This window comes from Leptonychotes weddellii, chromosome 14 (assembly GCF_054177405.1).
Source record: "Leptonychotes weddellii isolate Sample4059 chromosome 14, ASM5417740v2, whole genome shotgun sequence".
NCBI lineage: Eukaryota > Metazoa > Chordata > Mammalia > Carnivora > Phocidae > Leptonychotes > Leptonychotes weddellii.
Genome location: NC_138382.1, coordinates 46,855,760 through 46,879,434, shown reverse-complemented (window position 1 = coordinate 46,879,434; position 23,675 = coordinate 46,855,760). Strand labels below are relative to the sequence as shown.

The window sequence follows — 23,675 nt, the reverse complement described above, 5'->3', positions numbered from 1 at the left end:
CACTTACAATGGCATCTAAAAGAATAAAATACCGAGGATTAAATCTAACCAAGGAGGTGAAAGATTTGTACACAGAAAACTATTAAAACACTGCTCAAAGAAATTAAAGACCCAACATCCTGTCTTCATGAGTAGAAAGACTTAATGTTAACATGGCAATATTCCCCAATTTGATCTACAGATTAAATGAAATCCTAATCAAAATACCAGTTTCCCTTTTCCCAGAAATTGACAAACTGATCCTAATATTTATATAGAAATTTAAGGGACAAACAAAAGCAAAAACAACCTTTAGAAAGAAGAGTAAATGGGGCGCCTGGGTGGCTCAGTCAGTTAAGAGTCTGCCTTTGACTCAGGTCATGATCCCAGGGTCCTGGGATTGAGCCCTGCATCGGGCTCCTTGCTCAGGGGGAAGTCTGCTTGTCCCTCTGCACCCCCAAACCTCCAACTCATGCACATGGTCTCTCTCTCAAATAAATAAAATCTTTAAAAAAAAAAAAAAGAACTGCCTTTCTGGAGACCTAGAATTTGCCCCATCCTTTAAAAATAATAATTATAATAATTTATTGAGGTGAAATTCAAATACATAAAATGAACCATTTAAAGTGAACATAATTCAATGGCATTTAGTATGTGGTCCCAGTGTTGTTCAACTATCACCTTTATTTGTAAAGTATTTCCATCATTCCTACATAAAACACCTTACCCACAACACAATTTCCCCCCATTCCCATTTCACCCTAGTCCTGGTCCCTGACAGCCATGCCCCCAGCTTTCTGTCTCTGTGTATTAATCTATTCTGGATATTTCTTATAAAGGGAATCATACAATATGTGACCTTTTTTCTCTGACTTTCACTTAGCCTAATGTTTTGGAAGTTCCTCCATGTTGTATCAGGTATCAATAACTTTTTTTTTTTAAGATTTTGTTTATTTAAGAAAGAGAGAGAGTGCAAGCTGGAGGAGAATGAGAGAGAATCAGAAGCAGACTCCACACTAAGCGCAGAGCCGGATGCAGGGCTCGATTTCACGACTGCCAGATCATGATCTGAGTCGAAACCACAAGTTGGCTGCTTAACCAACTAAGCCATGCACAGGCTCCAGTACTTCATTTATCTTTATGGCTGGATGATACTCCATTGTATCCATCCATCTGTTGATGGACATTGGACTTTGTCCACCTTTTGGATGTGTGAATAGTGCTGCTGTGACCATGTGTATAGATGTACTTGCTTAAGTAATTTTTTCAGTTCTCTTGCTTATATACCTAGGAGTGGAATTACGGGATCAAATGGGTAATTCTGTGTTTTACTTTTAGAGGAAGGACCAGACAGTTCTACAGCAGATGGACCATTTCATATTCCCATCAGCAGTGTATGAGGGTTCCTCTTTCTTCACATCCTCACCAATACTTATTTTTAACTTTTGTTTTAATTCTAGCTATCAAAAGAGGATGTGAAATGATATCTTATTGTCATTTTGGTTTGTATTTCCCTACTTAATAATAATGTTGAACAACCTTTCATGTGCTTATTGGCCATTTATGTATCATCTTTGGAGAAATGTTTGTTCAAGTCCTTTGCCCAGTTTTCTTTTTTTTTTTTTTTTAAAGATTTTATTTATTTATTTGACAGAGAGACACAGCGAGACAGGGAACACAAGCAGGGGGAGTGGGAGAGGGAGAAGCAGGCTTCCTGCTGAGCAGGGAGCCCGATGTGGGGCTCGATCCCAGGACCCTGGGATCCTGACCTGAGCCGAAGGCAGACACTTAACGACTGAGCCACCCAGGCGCCCCACCCAGTTTTCAATTGGCTGGTTTATCTTTTTGTCTTTGAGTTGCAGGAGTTCTATATAATTAAGGATATTAAACCCTTATCAAATGTATGACTTAGAGATATTTCCTTCATATCTATAGGGTTTTTAAAAATCATCTTCTTGATAATGTCCTTTGCGTAAAAGTTTTTCATTTCAATGAAGTCTAGTTTATGTTTGTTTGTGCTCATGCTTTTGGTATTCTAAGAATACACTGCCGTATTGAAGGTCATGAAGATTTACCCCAATGTTTTGTTTTGTTTTTAGAGAGGGAAAGGCGAGGACAGAGGGAGAGAGAATCTTAAGCAAGCTCTAAGCCCAGCAGGAGCCCAACGCAGGGCTCGACCCTGACACATCATGACCTGAGCTGAAATCAAGAGTCACTTAATCAACTGAGCCAGCCAGGCACCCCTGGTTTTGTTTTTAAATAGTTTTATGATTTTAGCTCTTAGATCTTTGTTCCATTTTGAGTTAATTTCGTACATGGTATAAGGTACGAATCCAACTTAATTCTTTTGTTTTTGGAATTCCAGTTATCCTAGCATCACTTGTTGAAGAGACTATTATTTCCCCATAGAATGGACTTAGCATCCTTGTCAAAAATCATTTGGCCAAAGATGTATGAATTTATTTAGGGACTCTCAGTTCTAGTCTGTTGGTCTATAGGTCTATCATTATGCCAGTCCTAAACTGTCTTGACTTTAGCAATACTAAGTTTTGAAATCAGGAAGTGTGAGTTCTCCAACTTTACTTTTTTTTTTTAAGATTTTATTTATTTGAGAGAGAGAGAGAGAGAGACAGCATGAGCAGGGGGAGGGGCAGAAGGACAAGCAGACTCCCCACTGAGTGCAGAGCCTGATGTGGGTCCCGATACCAGGACCCTGAGATCAGATGCTTAACCGGCTGAGCCACCCAGGCTTCCTTTTAAGATTTTTAAAATTTATTTATTTGAGACAGACAGAGATAGCGACAGAGAGAGCATGATGTAAAATGAAGACTATCTAGCCTAGGCCCCTCCAAATCCAATTAAACTGAAATCTCCAGTATTCTTTATTTTTAACAACTTCTCTCCAGGATTTTGATATGCAGCCAAATTTGGGTACATTACTGCTTAGGGAAATCTCTTCCCCATACCTTAAAGTTAGAGAGAATGCATAAGATCTGCAAATTCATGAATATAACTATATAAATATACATTAATTCCTGCTTGTCAAAGACTATTTACAAACCAGAGCCCAGCTCTACAAAAGGGCAAATTTGGTGGCCTAAATATTATTACATTCTAAATGATGGCTAATGTACCTATACTCAAATCCTTCAGGTTTGTATACTGTCACAGAGCAAACTAGTGTCCTTAAATTTTTTTAAAGAAAAACTATAAGGAAAATTTAAAAATCTAAATAAAGCATAACAAAGAATTCAAACGTTTAATAGTGTTTATTATTAAACTGCATTTGCTAGGTAAAATTTCAACACCAAATCAGAATCAAAATCCTCTGGTTTCTGGTGACTTTCTACCTTACTCGTTTGATTCATATAAACCAAGGTGAAAGTCACACAGAGACTTCGAGAGTTCTACAGGAACATTCTACAAAACTTTTCTCTAATGATTTAGAAATAAAGAATATTTTACAAGTCGAATAATGGTTTTAATGATGGAAACAATTAAAAATATTTTACTGAGTACAAAAGAAAAGTTATGTCAATTTACCTTAGTAGTTAAAGCAAACAAATATTAGGTTACACACTTCTGATTAGCACATAAGAAAGCATTCGTATTCATTTGAATTCAAAGAGAAATGTTTTATGCAGGTCCATTTTTAAAGACTATTGAGTAAAATTATATAAATTTTTAATGTTCATCAAATGCACACTTTAAAAATGATAATACTGATAACAAAATTTTAACAAGCACTCGGCATCTTTATGTGGATTAAAACCACACAGTTCAAGCATGTTTCTGATGATTTAATAACACAATACAGAAACAAAATCTGTCTCACCTCTACAGAGGAACACAGAGCAGCTATAGACAAGTAATATATATTTTACCTTTCCCATGAGGGCCTGGGTGGCTTAGTTGGTTAGGCGACTGCCTTCAGCTCAGGTCATGATCCTGGAGTCCCAGGATCAAGTACCACATTGGGCCCCCTGCTCAGTGGGGAGTCTGCTTCTCCCTCTGACCCTCCCCCTTCTCATGCTCTGTAATAAAATCTTAAAAAAAAAACAAAAAAACCTTCCCCATTCCACACTTTACTCCAAATAAAGTCTGTAGTTTACTTAACAGTATTGTACCAAAGTTAGTTTCTTAGTTTTGATGAATGTACTATTCTTGTATAAGATGTTAGTTAACATTAGAGAAACCTGAGTAAAAGTTCTACGAGAACTTTCTGTACTATTCTGGAAACTCTTGTAAGTCTAAAATTATTTTTAAGTGGGTTAATTTTTTATTATATTTTTATTTTATATATATATTTTTAAAAGATTTTATTTGACAGAGAGAGAGAGCCAGAGAGCACAAGCAGGGGAAGGGGCAGAAGAAGGAGAAGCAGGCTCCCCACTGAGCAAGGAGCCCAACTCGGGGTTCGATCCCAGGACCCTGGGATCATGACCTGAGCCGAAGGCAGATGCTTAAGTGATGAGCCACCCAAGCGCCCCAAGAAGTGGGTTTAAACTTAACATTTTTAGTATGTTTATAACATCTAGACATTGAAATGAAAGCATTTTAATAAAAATTATAAATGTTATAGAATTTTAAAATTTTATATTTAAATTTTATATGAAATAAGTTTAATAATGAACTTCAGCAGTTTATCCTAGCATTGAAAAATCATCAGAGAATATAACATTACAACTTTATTTGTAATTGATTCTAGACTTCTTTGGTTTTATTATTTGATTCCTGGGTGGAATAACAAAGGAAATTCCCAGAGAAATCACAGAAAAACCATAGCTCTATTAGATAATTCCACCAAAAGGATAAAAGAATAATAATTTAATCAAAGAGAAAGAAATGCACATTAAATGAGCAAAGGAGATGAAGCAGAACTAGGTGAGCTATCATTTGTTGCATTATCTAATAATTTTACTGAGTGTTATCAAATAAGAATGGAGTAAACCCTTATTTTAAAACATCTTGCTATGTAAAGGATTCAAACGTACTTCCTAATTATACTCGCTATGAACACAGTGGTGTACACAGAGGACAGAAAGACCATATGTGGATGGGAAGGGAGGAATGGTTGAAAAAGATAGGTATCTGGGATGGTTAAATTTATGTGTCAACTTGACTGGGCTAAGGGATGCTCAGATAGCTGGTAAAACATTACTTCTGGGTGTGTCTGTGAGGATGTTTCCAGAAGAAATTAATATTTCTATCAGTAGACTAAGTAAAGAATATCCACCATAATGGGGATAGGGATCCTAACGGGGCAAGCATCCGCCATTCTGATGAGGGCCTGAATAGAACAAAATGGCAAAGGACAAATTCTCCTGAGCTGGAACAACGGAACTCTGGGTTTTTGAGTCTTGGTACTCTAGGACTTGCACCAGCAGCTCCCTAGTTCCCAGGCCTTCGGATTCAGTCTAAATTATACTCCCAGCTTTCCCAGTTCTACAGCTTGCAGAGATTGTGCAATTTCTGACTTCATAACCATGTGAGCCAACTTGTATAATAAACCTCCTCTAATATATATCTATATATGCTATCGGTTCTGTTTCTCTGGAGAACCCTAATACAGTATTACTATTGCTTTTACCTAGTCTTTCCTGTATAATATTAAAATATAATTTATGATTACAGCTTTATTGTAAAGGACTCTTAACATATGCAGTTCTTTCAACTTCTGAAAAGCTGATAACGGCATACCATCTACCTAAATTAATACAAAGATCATAAACCCTGTGTAATTAAGGCCCATTCACCACTCACAAAGCCTAAATTTTATTATTCCAAAAAGTTACGGTTCTATAGACTTGGCAAAAAGCCTTATACAAGACACCAGAGAGCTAGTTCACTCAAGCCATGTGAGGACACAGAGATAAGCCACAACAGTCTTCAGAAACAAACCATGCTGGTACCTTGATGTTGGACTTCTAGTTTCCTAACCTATGAAAAAATAAATTTCTTTTGTTTAAGCCATTCCCTATATGATACTGTTATGGCAGCCCAAGCTAAGAAAACATGTCTTAGGAAAAGCCTATTAAAACAGTAGGATCTAATTTTAATCATTATTAAAACAATAAAATTTAAAAACACTATATCCTAAAGATCAAGTACTGTGTTTTCCATTCAGGTTTGCAGTGAACCTAAAACTACTCTAAAAAAATCAGTATATTCTTAAAAAAAAAAAATTAAGATTTATTTATTTGACAGAGAGAGAGAAAGAGCACAAATAGGCAGAGAGGCAGGCAGAGGGAGAGGGAGAAGCAGGCTCTCCACTGAGCAGGAAGCCCGAAGTGGGGCTTGATCCCTGGACTCTAGGATCACGACCTGAGCCAAAGGCAGATGCTTAACCGACTGAACCACCCAGGCACCCCTAAAAAAAAATTTAGTTAGTTTTAATTTTTTTAAAAAGATTTTATTTATTCATTTGAGAGAGAGACAGAGAGAGCACACAAGCAGGGGGAGAGGCAGAGGGAGAGGGAGCCGGGAGCCTGATGTGGGGCTTGATCCCAGGACCTGGAGATCATGACCTGAGCTGAAGGCGGACGCCCAACCATCTGAGCCACCCAGGCGCAGCCCCCAATTTTTTTAAATAAATGATAAAGAACAGGGAGATTCTGTGTTGCCATAGCTGTAAAGTTCATAGTGAATTACAGTATGTATGAAAACCCCATTTTAATACATGGTCTGTGGGGCAAGTAGGATTTGTTGGTTGTCTACATTGAATATGCAGTTACCTGTAACCAGGAAACTGTATTTTTGAGCTCACTCAACATATTACAAAGCAGACAGGAGTAGAATGATTGATGACAAGTTCATATTAAATTTTTTTTTTAAGATTTTGGGGCACCTGGATGGCTCAGTTGGTTAAGCAGCTGCCTTCGGCTCAGGTCATGATCCCAGGGTCCTGGGATCGAGCCCTGCATCGGGCTCCCTGCTCGGCGGGGAGCCTGCTACTCCCTCTCCCTCTGCCTGCCTCTCTGCCTACTTGTTCTCTCTATCTCTGTCAAATAAATAAATAAAATCTTTAGGGCGCCTGGGTGGCTCAGTTGCTTAAGCAACTGCCTTCAGCTCAGGTCATGATCCTGGAGTCCGTGGATCGAGTCCCGCATCGGGCTCTCTGCTCGGCAGGGAGTCTGCTTTGTCCTCTGACCCTATCCCCTCTCATGTGTTCTCTCTCTCTCAAATAAATAAATAAAATCTTTAAAAAAAATAAAAAAATAAAAAAAATAAAATAAAATTTAAAAAAAAAAAAATAATTTTTTTTTTAAGATTTTATTTGTCAGAGAGAGCACAAGCAGGGGGAGTGGCAGACAGAGCAGGAGAGGGAGAAGCAGGCTCCCCACTGAGCAAGGAGCCCAATGCGGAACTCGATCCCAGGATCCTGGGATCATGACCTGAGCCGAAGGCAGACACTTAACGGACTGAGCCACCCCGGCGTCCCATCGTATTAAATTTCTTTTGTGGGCGCCTGGGTGGCTCAGTTGGTTAAGCGACTGCCTTCAGCTCAGGTCATGATCCTGGAGTCCCGGGATCGAGTCCCACATCGGGCTCCCCGCTCAGCGGTGGGTCTGCTTCTCCCTCTGATCCCCTTCCCTCTCGTGCTCTCTGTCTCTCATTCTCTCTCAAATAAATAAATAAAATCTTTAAAAAAATAAATAAATAAAAAAATAAAAAAATTTCTTTTGTTCTCCAAGTTTCCCCTTGATATTTATAAATTTCAAAAACTTAGCAATGATAAAGGAAATGTTAAAATAATTAAATTCACTCATATAACATTGCCATATTTACTACTTTTGGGGCTGCAGTAATGTGTCCACGGATGTATTTAACTAAACTGTAACCAAGCTCTGGTGATTTTTAAAACTTGACATAATAAACTATTCTGTAACAGTAATAGTCTTTACAATATTTATTTTTACTCATTCATTCATTCATTTAGTCGGCTCCATGCCCAGTGTAGAGCCCAACAAGGGATTTGAACTCAAGACCCTGAGATCAGGGCGCCTGGCTGGCTCAGTCGTTAAGTGTCTGCCTTCGGCTCAAGTCATGATCTCAGGGTCCTGGGATCGAGCCCTGCATCGGGCTCCCCGGTCCGCGAGAAGCCTGCTTCTCCCTCTCCCACTCCCCCTGTTTGTGTTCCCTCTCTCGCTGTGTCTCTCTCTGTCAAATAAATAAATAAAATCTAAAAAAAAAAAAAAAAAAGATGCTGAGATCAACAGTCAAACACTCAACCAACTGAGCCACCCAGGTGCCCCTACAATATTTATTTTTAATGCCCATGAATCAAAAACTTTTTTTTAATAAAGATTTTATTTATTTATTAGAAGAGAGACAGAGAGAGCACAAGCAGGGGGAGCGGCAGGCAGAGGGAGAAGCAGGCTCCCTGCTGAGCAGAGAGCCTGACGCAGGACATCCCAGGACCCTGAGATCATGACCTAAGCTGGAGGCAGACGCTTAACCAACTGAGCCACCCAGGCTCCCCTAACAAAAACTCTTTCAAGTCCCTTTTTCTGGCATTTGAGTAGTCTGCTTTTGTTTTTTGATTGGGTTGTTTCATTGTCCCTCCCTCCCCTGCAGTTCTATTATAAATAACTCTGCAGTAAACTTTTTAGTGACTAGAACAATATGATATTGAGGTCCACCATGTGTCCACCTTAGGGGACAACACATGTGGGTGAGTAGAGAACCACCACCAAGAATATCCCTTTGGCCAAGAAGCAAGAGCCCTATTCTCTAGAATCACAAATACTGACATAGGCCCTGAAAAAGTTCAATTCTGGGGCGCCTGGGTAGCACAGTTGGTTAAGCATCTGATTCTTGGTTTAGGCTCAGGTCATGATCTCAGGGTTGTGAAATTGAGTCCCACATCAGGTTCCATGACCAGTGAGATTCTCTCTCCCTCTCACTCTGCCCTTTCCACTCGTGTGCACGCTCTCTAAAATAAATAAATCTTTAAAAAAAGAGTTCAATTCTGATACCATTTCTAAATGTAGCAAAGATAAATTAACTTATGTGAGAAGAGTCTCTTATGAGCACCATGACTACATCAAATTAAATTGCTAACTATGACTTACCACTTTTTATTTTTTATTTATTTTTTTAAAGATTTTATTTATTTATTTGACAGAGAGAGAGACAGCGAGAGCAGGAACACAAGCAGGGGGAGTGGGAGAGGGAGAAGCAGACTTCCCGCCGAGCAGGGAGCCCGATGTGGGACTCGATCCCAGGATCCTGGGATCATGACCTGAGCCGAAGGCAGACGCTTAACGACTGAGCCACCCAGGCGCCCAACTTACCACTTCTTTTAAAAGAAAACTTTTATGGCATGGAAAACAACTGCATATTTGTAAGGTATGTATGCATTATTTTACCACTGAAAATTTTATTATGAATATGAAAAATATTTTTAAAGATAATGATCCAATGTTAAATCTTAAGGAGACAGAACTAAATGGCCTACCTTAATAGTGAGAAAATACTGGAAAGGGGAGTTTACCTACATTTTAATCCTTCACAGTTCTGTATTCCTTCGTTTTTTGTTTCTTATTTGAGAGGGATTTGGGAATTAGATAACTTGAGATGGAAAGAAGTGAACACATGGCTTTATGGTAAATTAGTTCTCAATAGCAAAACAAAAGCTTGTGTCTTCTCACTTCTCTCTTGCTATCTAAAATCAATCTATCTATCTAAAAATAAATAAAATCTCTCTATATATTACATGGACAGAGACACAAAAATATTTCTATGTGTACTGAACTCACTTTGAACTTATGAAACAGCGAATTGCTTCTATGTCTCTCTCCTACAATGGGTAACTTAGTTATACAAAATAATGTAAAGTATTTACTATTGTTTATTCATATTGTGATTATGTCAAATACTAAAGATACTAAAACAATATTCTGGGAGCTTATTTCTGGAAATGTAACTATGTATCACCTCTTGAGCATCAGTTTGTTCTGTTTAAAGAAGAAAAGAGGGGTCCCTGGGTGGCTCAGTCAATTAAACATCTGACTCTTGGGATGCCTGGGTGGCTCAGCTGGTTAAGCAGCTGCCTTCAGCTTAGGTCATGATCCCAGGGTCCCGGGATCGAGTCCTACATCGGGCTCCTTGCTCAGCGGGGAGCCTGCTGCTCCCCCTGCTTCTGCTCTCTCTGACAAATAAATAAAATCTTAAAAAAAAAAAAAATCTGGGGCACCTGGGTGGCTCAGTTGGTTGGGCGACTGCCTTCGGCTCAGGTCATGATCCTGGAGTCCCTGGATCGAGTCCCACACCGGGCTCCCTGCTCGGCAGAGAGTCTGCTTCTCCCTCTGACCCTCCCCCCTCTCATGTGCTCTCTCTCTCTCAAATAAATAAATAAAATCTTTAAAAAAAAAAAAAAATCTGGGGCGCCTGGGTGGCTCAGTTGGTTAAGCGACTGCCTTCGGCTCAGGTCATGATCCCAGGGTCCTGGGATCGAGTCCCACATCGGGCTTCCTTTGCTCTGCGGGGAGCCTGCTTCTCTCTCTGCCTCTGCCTGCCACTCCCCCTGTTTGTGCTCTCTCTGTCAAATAAAGAAATAAAATCTTTAAAAAAAAAAAAAAATCTGACTCTTGATTTTGGTCAAGATCTCAGGGTTGTCAGATTGAGCCCCACGTGGGACTCCTCGCTGGGCATGGAGTCTGCTTAAGATTCTCTCTCTCTCTCCCTCTGCCCCTCCCCGCTTCTAAAAAAAAGGGGGGGGCACCTGGGAGACTCAGTCAGTTAAAGTGACTGACTCTTGATTTCAGCTCAGGTCATGATCTCAGGGTTGTCGGATTGAGCCCCATGTCGGGCTCTGTACTCAGGTGGGAGTTTGCTTGGGATTTTCTCTCTCCCTCTGCCATTCCCCCATCCGCCCCCCCCCCAAACACACTCTCTCTCTCAAATAAATAATAAATAGAAAAGAAAAAAACAAAATGAAGATAATACCTCAAAGAAAAAGCAAGTTGTGAAAAACACTAAAGCTGCTCCAGTGTGCTAATTTATACAGATGGAGATCCAAATTCAGGACTCTAGAGTAAGTTCTCCATTTCTTGCCCACAAGCAATTCAAAGACTATGTTGCTGTTTCTGGAGCAAAGGAGCTTCCCAATATCCACCAGGCCAATAAAAGGGACTACCATAACTAATGCTGCCAATTTTAAAAAGCAATTTTATGCTTGGACCACAGCTTCAATAAAATGAAACCACCTCAGAGCCTTATTACAATGAAAAATATTACAGAATGGTAAAGGAGTAGACTCTAAGGATATTTTACAGGATCTTGACATAATTATCCTGAGAAACAAAATGCATCATTATAGCATCCTTACAGATTAGCCCAAAGGTAAGTACATTTCATCAACAAAACTAGAAATGATTCCCGAAGGCATGTGAATTTGTCCAGTAAAAGAACCTCACCTTGGATTTATTCTAAAAGAGGTTCTCAACTGTTCTGCAGCAATTCCTAAAAGGAGGCCAGTCCAAATGTAGTAGGATAAATTCCCCTAAAAAGCTCAATTTCTGGTCACAGCAACAGGTGACCACTGCTGTGACGCTACAGGATAGGTACACTAATCTGTATGTCTTTATATATACAAAATTTTTGAAATGCAAGTCTTAACACATAGGCATTATAATAATCTTAGCAATAAGCAACAAAGGTTTAAAGACTTCTTTTTTTTTTTTTTAAGATTTTATTTATTTATTTGACAGAGAGAGAGAGATAGCAAGAGCAGGAACACAAGCAGGGGGAGTGGGAGAAGGAGAAGCAGGCCTCCCACAGAGCAGGGAGCCCAACGTGGGGCTCGATCCCAGGACCCTGGGACTATGACCTGAGCCGAAGGCAGACGCTCAACGACTGAGCCACCCAGGCGCCCCTAAAGCCTTATTCTTAAATACAATATATACTGGTATTATAAAACCACCCTCAATTTTGAACCATTGAACTAGAGATTACTAACTAAAAGTGGGGAACCATGAACACTCCCTTGTGGCTACAGTGTAACAACCACAGCATATGGAGATATAAAGGTTATTTTAAAGGACTGTTTCTAAAAAGTACATCTTCAGAGAAATTCACAACATATGTCTCTTACCTCATAAATGTTGGGGTGCCACATTTTGGTCAAGAATCTGAAGGTAGGTGGTGAATATGGGTAGTCAATAGGAAATTTAATATGTGCCTGAAAAGAAAAAAAATGAAATTGAATAAATCAGATTTCAGGTTTTTCATCTGCCTAATAATACACCTTATTATACCCCAGTGCAACAAAAACTCCTTTCTACAGAGTAGACTCTTAGGATTAACTGCTCATATACATTTTGTTAGCCCCAATGTCAGTTATTATTAGCACGTTCTTATAGCATCTCTTCAAATATTTATAAGAGCTTATGTTAAATCACCAAAACTCAACATCCATATAATTTTTAATTAAACTCATAAGAGTGAAAAACAGTATAGGTACAGGTGTGTCACACTAATTACTGCATTTTTTTTTTTTTAAAGATTTTATTTATTCATTCATGAGAGACAGAGGCAGAGGCAGAGGGAGAGGCAGGCTCCCAAGGAGCAGAGAGCCCGATGCAGGACTCGATCCCAGGACCCTGGGATCATGACCTGAGCCGAAGGCAGACGCTTAACCATCTGAGCCACCCAGGCGCCCTAATTACTGCATTTTATCACAAAAAATAATTAACACAACCTTATGGGACATAATACAGTTTTTAACTCACCTAACTACCACCCAGAAATAATAAATCCTACCATTTTTTTTTTTTTTAAGATTTTATTTTTTTAAATTTATTTGACAGAGAGAGACACAGCGAGAGAGGGAACACAAGCAGGGGGAGTGGGAGAGGGAGAAGCAGGCTTCCCGCCGAGCAGGGAGCCCGATGCGGGGCTCGATCCCAGGACCCCGGGATCGTGACCCGAGCCAAAGGCAGACGCTCAACGACTGAGCCACCCAGGTGCCCCAATCCTACCATTTTTTCTAATCATGCACTATCCTTTATTATTATTTTTTATTATTAACATATAATGTATTCTTTGTTTCAGGGGTACAGGCCTGTGATTCATCAGTCTTATAGAATACACAGCACTCACCACAACACATACCCTCCCCAACGTCCATCACCCCCCCAACGTCCATCACCCAGCCACCCCATCCCTCCCATCCCCCTCCCCTCCAGGAACTTTCAGTTTGTTTCCTGAGATTAAGAGTCTCTTATGGTTTGTATCCCTCTCTGGTTTCGTCTTGTTTCATTTTTTCCTCTCCTCCCCTATTATCCTCTGCCTTGTTTCGCAAATTCCACGGATCTGTGAGATCATATGGTAATTGTCTTTCTCTGAAATGCTACTATTTTGATACAGCTCCTTCCAGCAGGTAATTTTGGTGTATACATGTTTATTTCTTTACAAACCTTATTTTCAAAAATTTGAATATACTGCATTTTATACTTTTCTCCTATCCATAATCATACATTTTCCTATAAAATAGTCTCCAAATACATGATTGTTAGTGACTCTGTAATGTTCCATCATATGAATATATAGACGAAACATTAAAAAAAAAAAAGATTTCTTTATTTTGAAACATTTGGGTTGTTTTCACTCTTTTGCTATTATAAATAACTGCAGTTGACTGTCCTTGGCAATATCCCTTATTTCAAATATGAAGAAACCCAGAAAGACCCTCATCTAACAGTACAGTAAAAGAGCCTGAGGAAGGGACAGAAAGGACAAGCTAAGAGTAAATAAGCTAAAACCAACATGGCAAGTCAGGACACTCAAAATTTCTTTCTTCAATAAAAGCAATGAGAAAACTGGCAAAAATTTTAAGAATCAATTTTACAGAATGTAGAAAATAACCAAAGGTCTGCAGGAATTCAAAGAGCATCTATTTAAGAAAAAGAGCTGACCCTCAATAAGAACAGTGAACTCTATGGTGTTTTAACATGCCCTAGTCCCACGCCCTGACCTCCAGAGCTATGGTAACCTTAGAACTAACAAACCACATTTAAAGTGAAGACAAGCAGCAACAATGTGCTGAAATTTCTTCAAAGCATTAATCCCAAAGAATTATCACTATCTGACCTTTTTGATGGTTCCCTAAAAAAATTCACTTGCAAGGTTGTCTATATTTGACCTGATCTGTAGCTTGCACAGCATCAAAATAATTTTCCTTGGGTGTGGTTGTTGACAATGATAGACAAATATTGAACTTCAAAGCTGCCTGTTAGATTGAACAACAGACTAACCAAAAAATTTAATAGGGAAAGCAAGGATAAGATACACTAAGGGCTGTGAAAAACTCTAACAAATTCCTAAGAATATATAAGACTAGGCCCATGTGTAGTGCTGGACATGTGTACAGGCTATACACACACACTCAGGAAAGTCATGAGAATTCATTAGAAGGCCCTAAACTATCATCTCTGGCTGAATTTGAGGATCTGCACAAGGAGGAACTAAAGGCTAAGGCAGAGTTCAAAACTGGCTAGCTGAGTGTTAAAAGGTGTGCCTCAACATGCACACAAAGCTGCTCTACAATGCCCAGGGAACTTGTTGGTTCCAGGAAATCAAATCAAATCAAACTAAGGAAATCGCTCTTCAATCATTAGCTGATTGCTTAGTTAACCAAGTGGAGACTTTACTGGCCAAACACAAGAATATAGACAAAACAGAACTGGGTCAGAAAACTAATTAAACAAGGAAACAATCACAATAAACAGCAAGAAAAAATTCTGTTGCCACATTTTATTACTTACACATCCAACTAGTTTTCAACACATTACTACAGAACATGAGAAAAAAAACAACCCACAAAGTACGGCCTATATACAGGGTAAAAAACCAATCAATAGAAAATAGAAGCCCAGATACTGAATTTATCAGACAAGTCCTTAAATCAGCTGCATTGTTTAAAGGATTGAAGGAAAATGTGGCTAAAGAACTAAGGACAGTATGAGGGGAAAAAAATATTTCGGCACACTGTGAATATCAATGAAGAAAAATTATAAAAAATAAAATGAATAGTTTTTTGAGAAAAAAAAAAAGTATGAACTGTTGGTCAAAAGTACAATAACAATAACAAAAAGCTAGATGGGCTGAACAGCAGATCCGAAAAAGAAGAAAAAAGAATTTGTGAAAATGAAGATATGTCAATTTAGATAACCCCATCTAAAGAAATAAAAACAAATGTGACTCAGAAACCAACATATGCATTACTGGGAATCCCAGCAGGCGAGGAAACAAATGGACAAAAAAGAGTATTTGATAAAATAATGACCCCAAACATCCAAATTTAATGAAAAACATTAAGCCTCATAAACAAGAAGTTCAACAATTGCCAGTAGAATAAACTCACAAAGATCCACATCTAGATATATCATAAACAAACTGTTGAAAGCCAAAGACAATCTTGAAAGCAGCAAGAGCACAATTAATCAAGCACAAGGAATCCTCAATAAGAGATAACTTCTAATCAGAAGCCAGAAAACAGTGCTGAAAGAACAAAAGTCATCAACCAAAATTTCTTTCTTTCTTTTTTTTTTTTTAAAGATTTTATTTATTTATTTGACAGAGAGAGACACAGTGAGAGAGGGAACACAAGTAGTGGGAGTGGCAGAGGGAGAAGCAGGCCTCCCATCGCGAGTAGGGAGACCAACGTGGTGCTCGATCCCAGGACCCTGGGATCATGACCAGAGCCGAAGGCAGACGCTTAACGACTGAGCCACTCAGGCGCCCCCATCAACCAAAATTTCTATATCCAGCAAAAATATTCCTCAAAAAATGAAGGTGAATTAAGACATTACTAGACAAATGAAAACTGAGAACTCATAATTAGCATACATTATAAATGTATTTTTTGGTTTATATCTTTTTTCCCCTATCTGATTGATTTTTTTAAAAAGATTTTATTTATGTATTTGAAAGAGACACAGCAAGAGAGGGAACACAAGCAGGGGGAGTGGGAGAGGGAGAGGCAGGCTTCCTGCGGAGCAGGGAGCCCAATGTGGGGCTTGATCCCAGGACCCTGGGATCATGACCTGAGCCAAAGGCAGACACTTAACAACTGAGCCACCAAGGCGCCCCCCCATCTGATTTAAAAGGCAAATACATAATATAATAATTATAAATCTTGATGGGCACATTTATGTGGCAGAGAAAAGTAAAGGGGAAGGATCAGACTTATGAAGAAGCAAAATTTTCAAATTTTATTTTTTAATTCCAGTATAATTAACATAGTGTTATATTAGTTTCAGATTTACAACACAGTGATTCAACAATTCTATATATTACTCAGTGCTCATCACGATGAGTGTACTCTTAATTCCCTTCACTTTATTTCACCCAACCACCCCCATGTCAGGTAACTATCAGTTTGTTCTCTACATTTAAGAGTCTACTTTTTTGTCTTTTTTTGTTTTGTTTCTTAATTTCCACATGAGTGAAATCATACGGTATTTGTCTTTCTTTGACTTATTTCACTTAGCATTATACCATCCATGTTGTTACAAATGCCAAATTTCATTCTTTTTTATGGCTGAGTAATATTCCACTGTGTGCATGCACGCGCATGTGTATGTATGTATATACACACACCCCACATTCTCTTTATCTGTTTATCTTGGATGGCCACATGGGTTGCTTCCACATTTGGCTACTGCAATAAACACAGGGGTGCATGTATCTTTTTGAGTTAGTGTTTTCATGTTCTTTGGGTAAATACCCAGTGGTGGAATTATGGATCATATGGTGATACATTCTATTTTTAATTTTTTTAAAGATATTATTTATTTGACAGAGAGAGAGAGCACAAGCAGGGGGAGCGGCAGGCACAGGGAGAGGGAGAAGCAGGCTCCTTGCTGAACAGAGAGCCCGACAGAGACTGATGTGGGGCTCAATCCCAGGATCTTGGGACCATGACCTGAGTCAAAGGCAGACACTTAACCGACTGAGCCACCCAGGTGCCCCTGTTTTTAATTTTTTAAGAACCTCCATAGTGTTTTCCACAATGGCTGCACTAGTTTGCATTCCCATCAACAGTGCACAAAGGTTCCTTTTTCTCCGTATCCTCGCCAACACTTGTTGTTTCTTGTGTTTTTGATTTTAGTCATTCTGACAGGGGTGAGGTGATATCTCATTGTGGTTTTGATTTGCATTTCCCTGATGATTAGTGATGTTGAACATCTTTTCATGTTCTGTTGGCCAACTGTATGTCTAGAAGCAAAATTTTTGTATAATATTGAAATTAAGATGGTATTAAATGATCTACTTTAGTTACAAGATGTCCCCTGGACAACCACTAAGAACAACTCAAAAACTGAATACCGTTTCATGATTTAAAATACCCAAAAACGGAATACAAGGTAAATTCCTCAATTTGATAAAGAACACTGATTTAAAAAACCCTAACACTGTAATTAACAGTGAAAGACTTAATGCTCTTCCCCTAATTTCAGAAACAAGACATGGATGTCTGCTCTCACTACTTCCGTTCAAGACTATACTAAAGATGCTAGCTAAGACAACTGAGCAAGGGAATGAAATAAAAGGTATCTTGGTTGGAAAGAAAGTAAAGTTATATGTATTTGCAGATAACTTAACCTTGTATATAAAATACTCAAACGAATCCACTCAAGGTTATTAGAACAAGTAAACAAGTTCATCAAGGTTGCAAGATAAAAGATCAATATACCAGCATCAATTATATTTCCATATGGTATCATTTAAATAAACTGAAAGGAAAATTAAGAAAATACCATTTACAACAGCATCAAAAACAATACTTAAAAATAAATTTAACAAAAATGGCACAAAACTTATACTCTGAAAAATACAAAACACTGTTGAAAGAAATTAAAGACCTAAACAAATGGAAAGATATTGCATATTCATGGATTGCAAGACTTAATACTGTTAAGATAGCAATCCTCCCCAAACTGATCTTCAGATTCAACATCATTTTATGGAAATTCCAGCTTCCTTCCTTACAGAAATGGAAAAGCTGGTACTAAAATTCATATAAGGTTGTAATTCAGGGGACCCAGAATAGCCCAAACAGTCTTGAAAAAGAACAAAGTTAGACGAGAAGAAAAAAGAGGAAGAGACTGAAAAACTCTTGTGATAAGTTCACAATTCAGAGGCAAAGGCTCACTGAAAGACTGAGCCCTAAACACAGGAGTAGAGAATGCTTCCCCCTCCCCAAAATCTTACCACCATATTACTGAGACCTATTTAAAGAGTTCCTTATATCTGGGTACATCATATCCAGCTTTCAAGAAAAAAATCACAAGCATACAAGAAGGAGAAATAAAAAATAAAGAAAGCAATTATCACAATGAAAATATGGCATGGGACTGAGCCTTGTGCATGGCTCCACACTCAATGTGGAGTCAGCTTGGACTCTCTCTCCCTCTGCTCCTCCCTACCCTGCTAGCTCACGCTCTTTCTCTTTAAAAATCTTTAAATTAAAGGGGCGCCTGGGTGGCTCAGTTGGTTAAGCGACTGCCTTCGGCTCAGGTCATGATCCTGGAGTCCCTGGATCGAGTCCCGCATCGGGCTCCCTGCTCAGCAGGGAGTCTGCTTCTCCCTCTGACCCTCCCCCCTCTCATGAGCTCTCTCTCTCTCTCATTCTGTCTCAAATAAATAAAATCTTTAAAAAAAAAAAAAATCTTTAAATTAAAAAAAAAAAAAAAAAGAATGTTTAAACCTAAACAATAAAGAGGAATACAGGTATCCTTTGCTTTTCAAAAGTTCAGATCACACCACTTTGCTTTTACAGAACAACATTAGTACCTATTTTCACTAACAGAAAAAAAATCTAAAGAGGGGGCGCCTGGGTGGCTCAGTCGTTGAGCGTCTGCCTTCAGCTCAGGTCATGATCCCGGGGTCCTGGGATCGAGCCCCACGTCGGGCTCCCTGCTCAGTGGGAAGCCTGCTTCTCCCTCTCCCACTCCCCCTGCTTGTGTTCCCTCTCTCGCTGTGTCTCTCTCTGTCAAATAAATAAATAAAATCTTTAAAAAAAAAAAAAAATCTAAAGAGGATTTTCATTTCTGTGGGGAAAAAACACAAAAAGTGAAAATAGAATTCAGTGTTTGTTTTGCAAGCTGTTATAGAAGCAGTGTGCACCCTGAGCAACAAATGTAGCACTGCCAATGTCCTTCAGCATCTCACCACCATAGCTTTGAACTGTGTCTGTGAGCGTCTGTGCTTTATCTGGATTTACCTGTGTATCTGTTGGTAAGATATGCCCGAAGGTATCAGAAAAGCCTAAGAGAAGTTATGTTTTGGGTCTAGGAACACTCAAATTTTTTTCCATATAAATTAATAGTAAGTGCTTCTTCACTTTATACCATTTTGGCTTATAAAAGTTTTCTTTTTTTTTTTTTTAAGCTTTTATTTGTTTACAGAGTACAGAGTACAAGAAGGGGGAGCAGCAGAGGGAGAGGGAGAAGCAGGCTCCCTGCTATGCAGGGAAGCCTGACGTGGGGCTCGATCCCAGGACCCTGAGAACATGACCTTAGTTGAAGGCAGACACTTAACTGACTGAGCCACCCAGGCGCCCCTTATAAAAGTCTTCATAGCAACACTCTACTTTCAAAGAGTAGGGGGAACCTGTAACTCAACTGAAAAATGGACAAAGTATGTGAATAAACATTTCTCCAAAAAATATGATAAACAAATGGCCAATAAGCACAAGAAGAGATGCTCAACATCATTAGCCACAGGGAAATGAGTATCAAAAGCATAATGAGATACCACTTCAAATCCACTAGGATGGATATAAAGACACAGCAAAAACAGTTCTAAGAGGGAAGTTTATAGCAATACAGGCCTATCTCAAGAAACAAGAAAAATCTCAATTAAACAATCTAACCTTCCACCTAAAGGAACTAGAAATAGAAGAATAAACAAAGCCCAAGGTTAGTAAAAGGAAGGAAATAATAAAGATCAGACTACAAAAAAGTAAAATACAGACTAAAAAAACAATAGAAAAGATCAATGAAACTAAGAGCTTATTCTTTGAAAAGATAAACAAAACTGATAAAACTCTAGCCAGAGGCACCTGGGTGGCTCAGTTGTTAAGCGTCTGCCTCCAGCTCAGGTCATGATCCCAGGGTCCCGGGATTGAGCTGTGCACTGGGCTCTCTGCTCAGCAGGAAGCCTGCTTCTCCCTCTCCCGCTCCCCGTGCTTGTGTTCCCTCTCTCTCTGCCAAATAAATAAATAAATAGTCTTAAAAAAAAAACGTCTAGAGAGAATCATCAAAAAAAAAGAGAAAAAAGGGGCACCTGGGTGGCTCAGTCGTTAAGCGTCTGCCTTCGGCTCAGGTCATGATCCCAGGGTTCTGGGATCAAGCCCCACATCGGGCTCCCTGCTCGGCAGGAAGCCTGCTTCTCCCTCTCCCGCTCCCCCTGCTTGTGTTCCCTCTCTCGCTGTCTCTCCCTGTCAAATAAATAAATAAAATCTTAAAAAAAAAAAAAAGAGAGAGAGAGAGAAAAGCACAAATAAATTCAGAAATGAAAGGGAAGTTATAACCGATCTTTTACTTATTCTTATCCCACAGAAACACAAAGGATTGTAAGAGACCACTATGAATAATTATATGTCAACAAATTGGGTAACCTAAAAGAAATGGATAAATTCCTAGAAACATACAATCTTCCAGAATTAAATCAGGAAGAAATAGAAAATCTGAACAGACCAATTACTAGTAATGAAATTGAACCAGTTATCAAAAAACTACCAAAAAATAAAAGTCTAGGACCATATGGATTCACAAATTCTATCAAACATTTTAGAGTTAATACCTATTCTCTTCAAACTATTCCAAAATAGAAGAGGGAGGAAAGCTTCCAAATACATTCTATGAGGCCAGAATTATGCTGATACCAAAACCAGACAAAGACAGCACACACAAAAAAAGAAAACTACAGGTCAACAGAGATGCGAACATAGATGCAAAACCCGCAGTAAAATAATAGCAAACCAAATTCAACAATACATTAAAAGGATCGTACACCATGATCAATTTAGATTCATTCCAGGGATGCAAGGATGGTTAAACATCTGCAAATCAAGCAACAATGATACACATTAACAAACTGAAGGATAAAACAATATGATCATCTCAACAGATGCAGAAAAAGCATTTCATAAAATTCAACATCCGGGGCGCCTGGGTGGCTCAGTTGTTAAGCATCTGCCTTCGGCTCAGATCATGGTCCCAGGGTCCTGGGATCGAGTCCCACATCAGGCTCCCTGCTCAGCGGGAAGCCTGCTTCTCCCTCTCCCACTCCCCCTGCTTGTGTTCCTTCTCTTGCTGTGTGTGTGTGTGTGTGTGTCTCTCTCTCTCTGTCAAATAAATAAATAGTCTCTTAAAAATAAATAAATAAAGTTCAACATCCGTTTATGATAAAAACTCTCAACAAAGTGAGTACAGAGGGAACACACCACAACATAATAAAGGCCATATGTACCAAAGCCACAGATAACATCACAGTTAATGGTAAAAAGCTGGAAACTTTTTCCTCTAGGATCAGGAACAAGAAAAGAATGCCCACTCTTGACACTTTTATTCAACATAGTATTGGAGGTCGTATCCATATCAATCAGACAAGAAAAGAAAAGAAAGGAAAGGAAAAGGAAAAGGAAAAGGAAGAGAGAGAGACACGCCTGGGTGGATCCTAGGGTCCTGGGATCAAGTTCTGCATCAGGCTCCTTGCTCAGAGGAGGGCCTGCTTCTTGCTCTGCCTGCCGATACCCATGCTTGTTCTCTCTCTGACAAATAAATAAAATCTTAAAAAAAAAAAAAAAGAGAGAGAGAGAGGAGAAAGGGAGAGAAGGGGGTAAGGAAGGAGAAAGGGAGGAAGGGGCAGGCATCCAAATTGGAAAAGAATAAGTAAAATTGTCATTATTTGCAGGTAACATGATACCATAAAAAACCCTAAAGACTTCACCAAAAAACTATTAGAATAAATGAATTCAGTAAAGTTGCAGTATAAAATTAATACACACAAATCAATTATATTTCTATATGCTAATGAACTATTAGAAAAGAAACCAAGAAAATGGAAAACCATTCTATGCTCATGGATTAGAAGAACAAATATTGTTAAAATGTCTACGCTACCTAGAGCAATCTATACATTCAGTGTAATCCCTATCAAAATACCATCACCTTTTTTCACAGAGCCGGAATAAATAATCCTAAAATTTGTATGGAACCAGAAAAGACCCTGAATGGCCAAAGGAATGTTGAAAAAGAAAACCAAAGTGGGTCGCATCACATTCACAGACTTCAAGCTCTATTACAAAGCTGTAATCATCAAGACAGTATGGTTGTGGCACAAAAACAGACACACAGATCAATAGAACAGAATAAAGAACCCAGAAATGGACCCTCAATTCTATGGTCAACTAATCTTCGACAAAGCAGGAAAGAATATCCAATGGAAAAAAGATCGTTTGTTCAACAAATGGTGTTGGGATAACTGGACAGCAACATGCAGAAGATGAAACTGGACCATTTCCTTACACCATACACAAAAATAGACTCAAAATGGCTGAAAGACCTAAATGTGAGACAGGAATCCATCAAAATCCTTGAGGAGAACACAGGCAGCAACCTCTTCAACCTCAGCTACAGCAACTTCTTGCTAGACAGGTCTCCGAAGGGAAGGGAAACAAAGGCAAAAATGAACTACTGAGATTTCAGCAAAATAAAAAGCTTTTGCAAAGCAAAGGAAACAGTCGACAAAACCAAAAGTCAACTGACAGAATGGGAGAAGATACTGGCAAGTGACATATCTGATAAAGGGTTAGCATCCAAAATCTATCAAGAACTTACCAACTCAACACCCAAAGAATAATCCAGTCAAGAAATGGGCAGAAGACATGAACAGACATTTTTGCAAAGAAGACATCCAAATGGCCAACAGACACATGAAAAAGTGCTCAACATAACTTGGCATCAGGGAAATACAAATCAAAGCCACAAAGAGATATCATCTCACCCAGTCAGAATGGCTAAAATTAACAAGTCAGGAAATGACAGATGTTGGTGAGGATGCGGAGAAAGGGGAAACCTCTTACACTGTTGGTGAGAACGCAAGCTAGTGCAGCCACTCTGGAAAACAGTATGGAGGTTCCTCAAAAGGTTGAAAATAGAGCTACCCTATAACCCAGCAATTACACTACTTGGTATTTACCCCAAAGATACATGTAGTGATCAGAAGGAGCACGTGCACCCCAATGTTTACAGCAGCAATGTCCACAACAGCCAAGTTATGGAAAGAGCCCAGACGTCCATTAACAGATGAATGGATAAGGAAGATGTGGTGTATATATACAACGGAATACTACTCAGCCATCAAAAAAAATGAAATCTTGCCATTTGCAACGGCATGGATGGAATTAGGGGGTGTTATGCTAAGCGAAATAACCAAATCAGAGCAAGACAATTACCATACAATCTTGTTGATACGTGGAATTTAGGAAACAAAACAGAGGATCATAGGGGAAGAGAGGAAAAAAATAAAAGAAGAGGGAGACAAATCATAAGAGACTCGTAATCACAGGAAACAAACCGAGGGTTGCTGGAGGGGAGATGGGTGGGGGGATGGGGTAACTGGGTGATGGACATTAAGGAGGGCAAGTGATGTAATGAGCACTGGGTATTATATAAGACTGA

The 23,675-nt window shown here is 39.0% G+C and overlaps 1 protein-coding gene across 1 annotated transcript in view; it reads right to left on the bottom strand.

Annotated features, from left to right (window-relative positions):
* Positions 1 to 23,675, bottom strand: part of UBE2R2 (ubiquitin conjugating enzyme E2 R2) — a 109,304-nt gene that overhangs the window by 22,934 nt on the left and 62,695 nt on the right. The window contains exon 2 of the mRNA XM_006734601.3: positions 12,077 to 12,163. Coding sequence (XP_006734664.1) covers positions 12,077 to 12,163 — 87 coding nt within the window. The remainder of the gene's footprint in view (positions 1 to 12,076; positions 12,164 to 23,675) is intronic.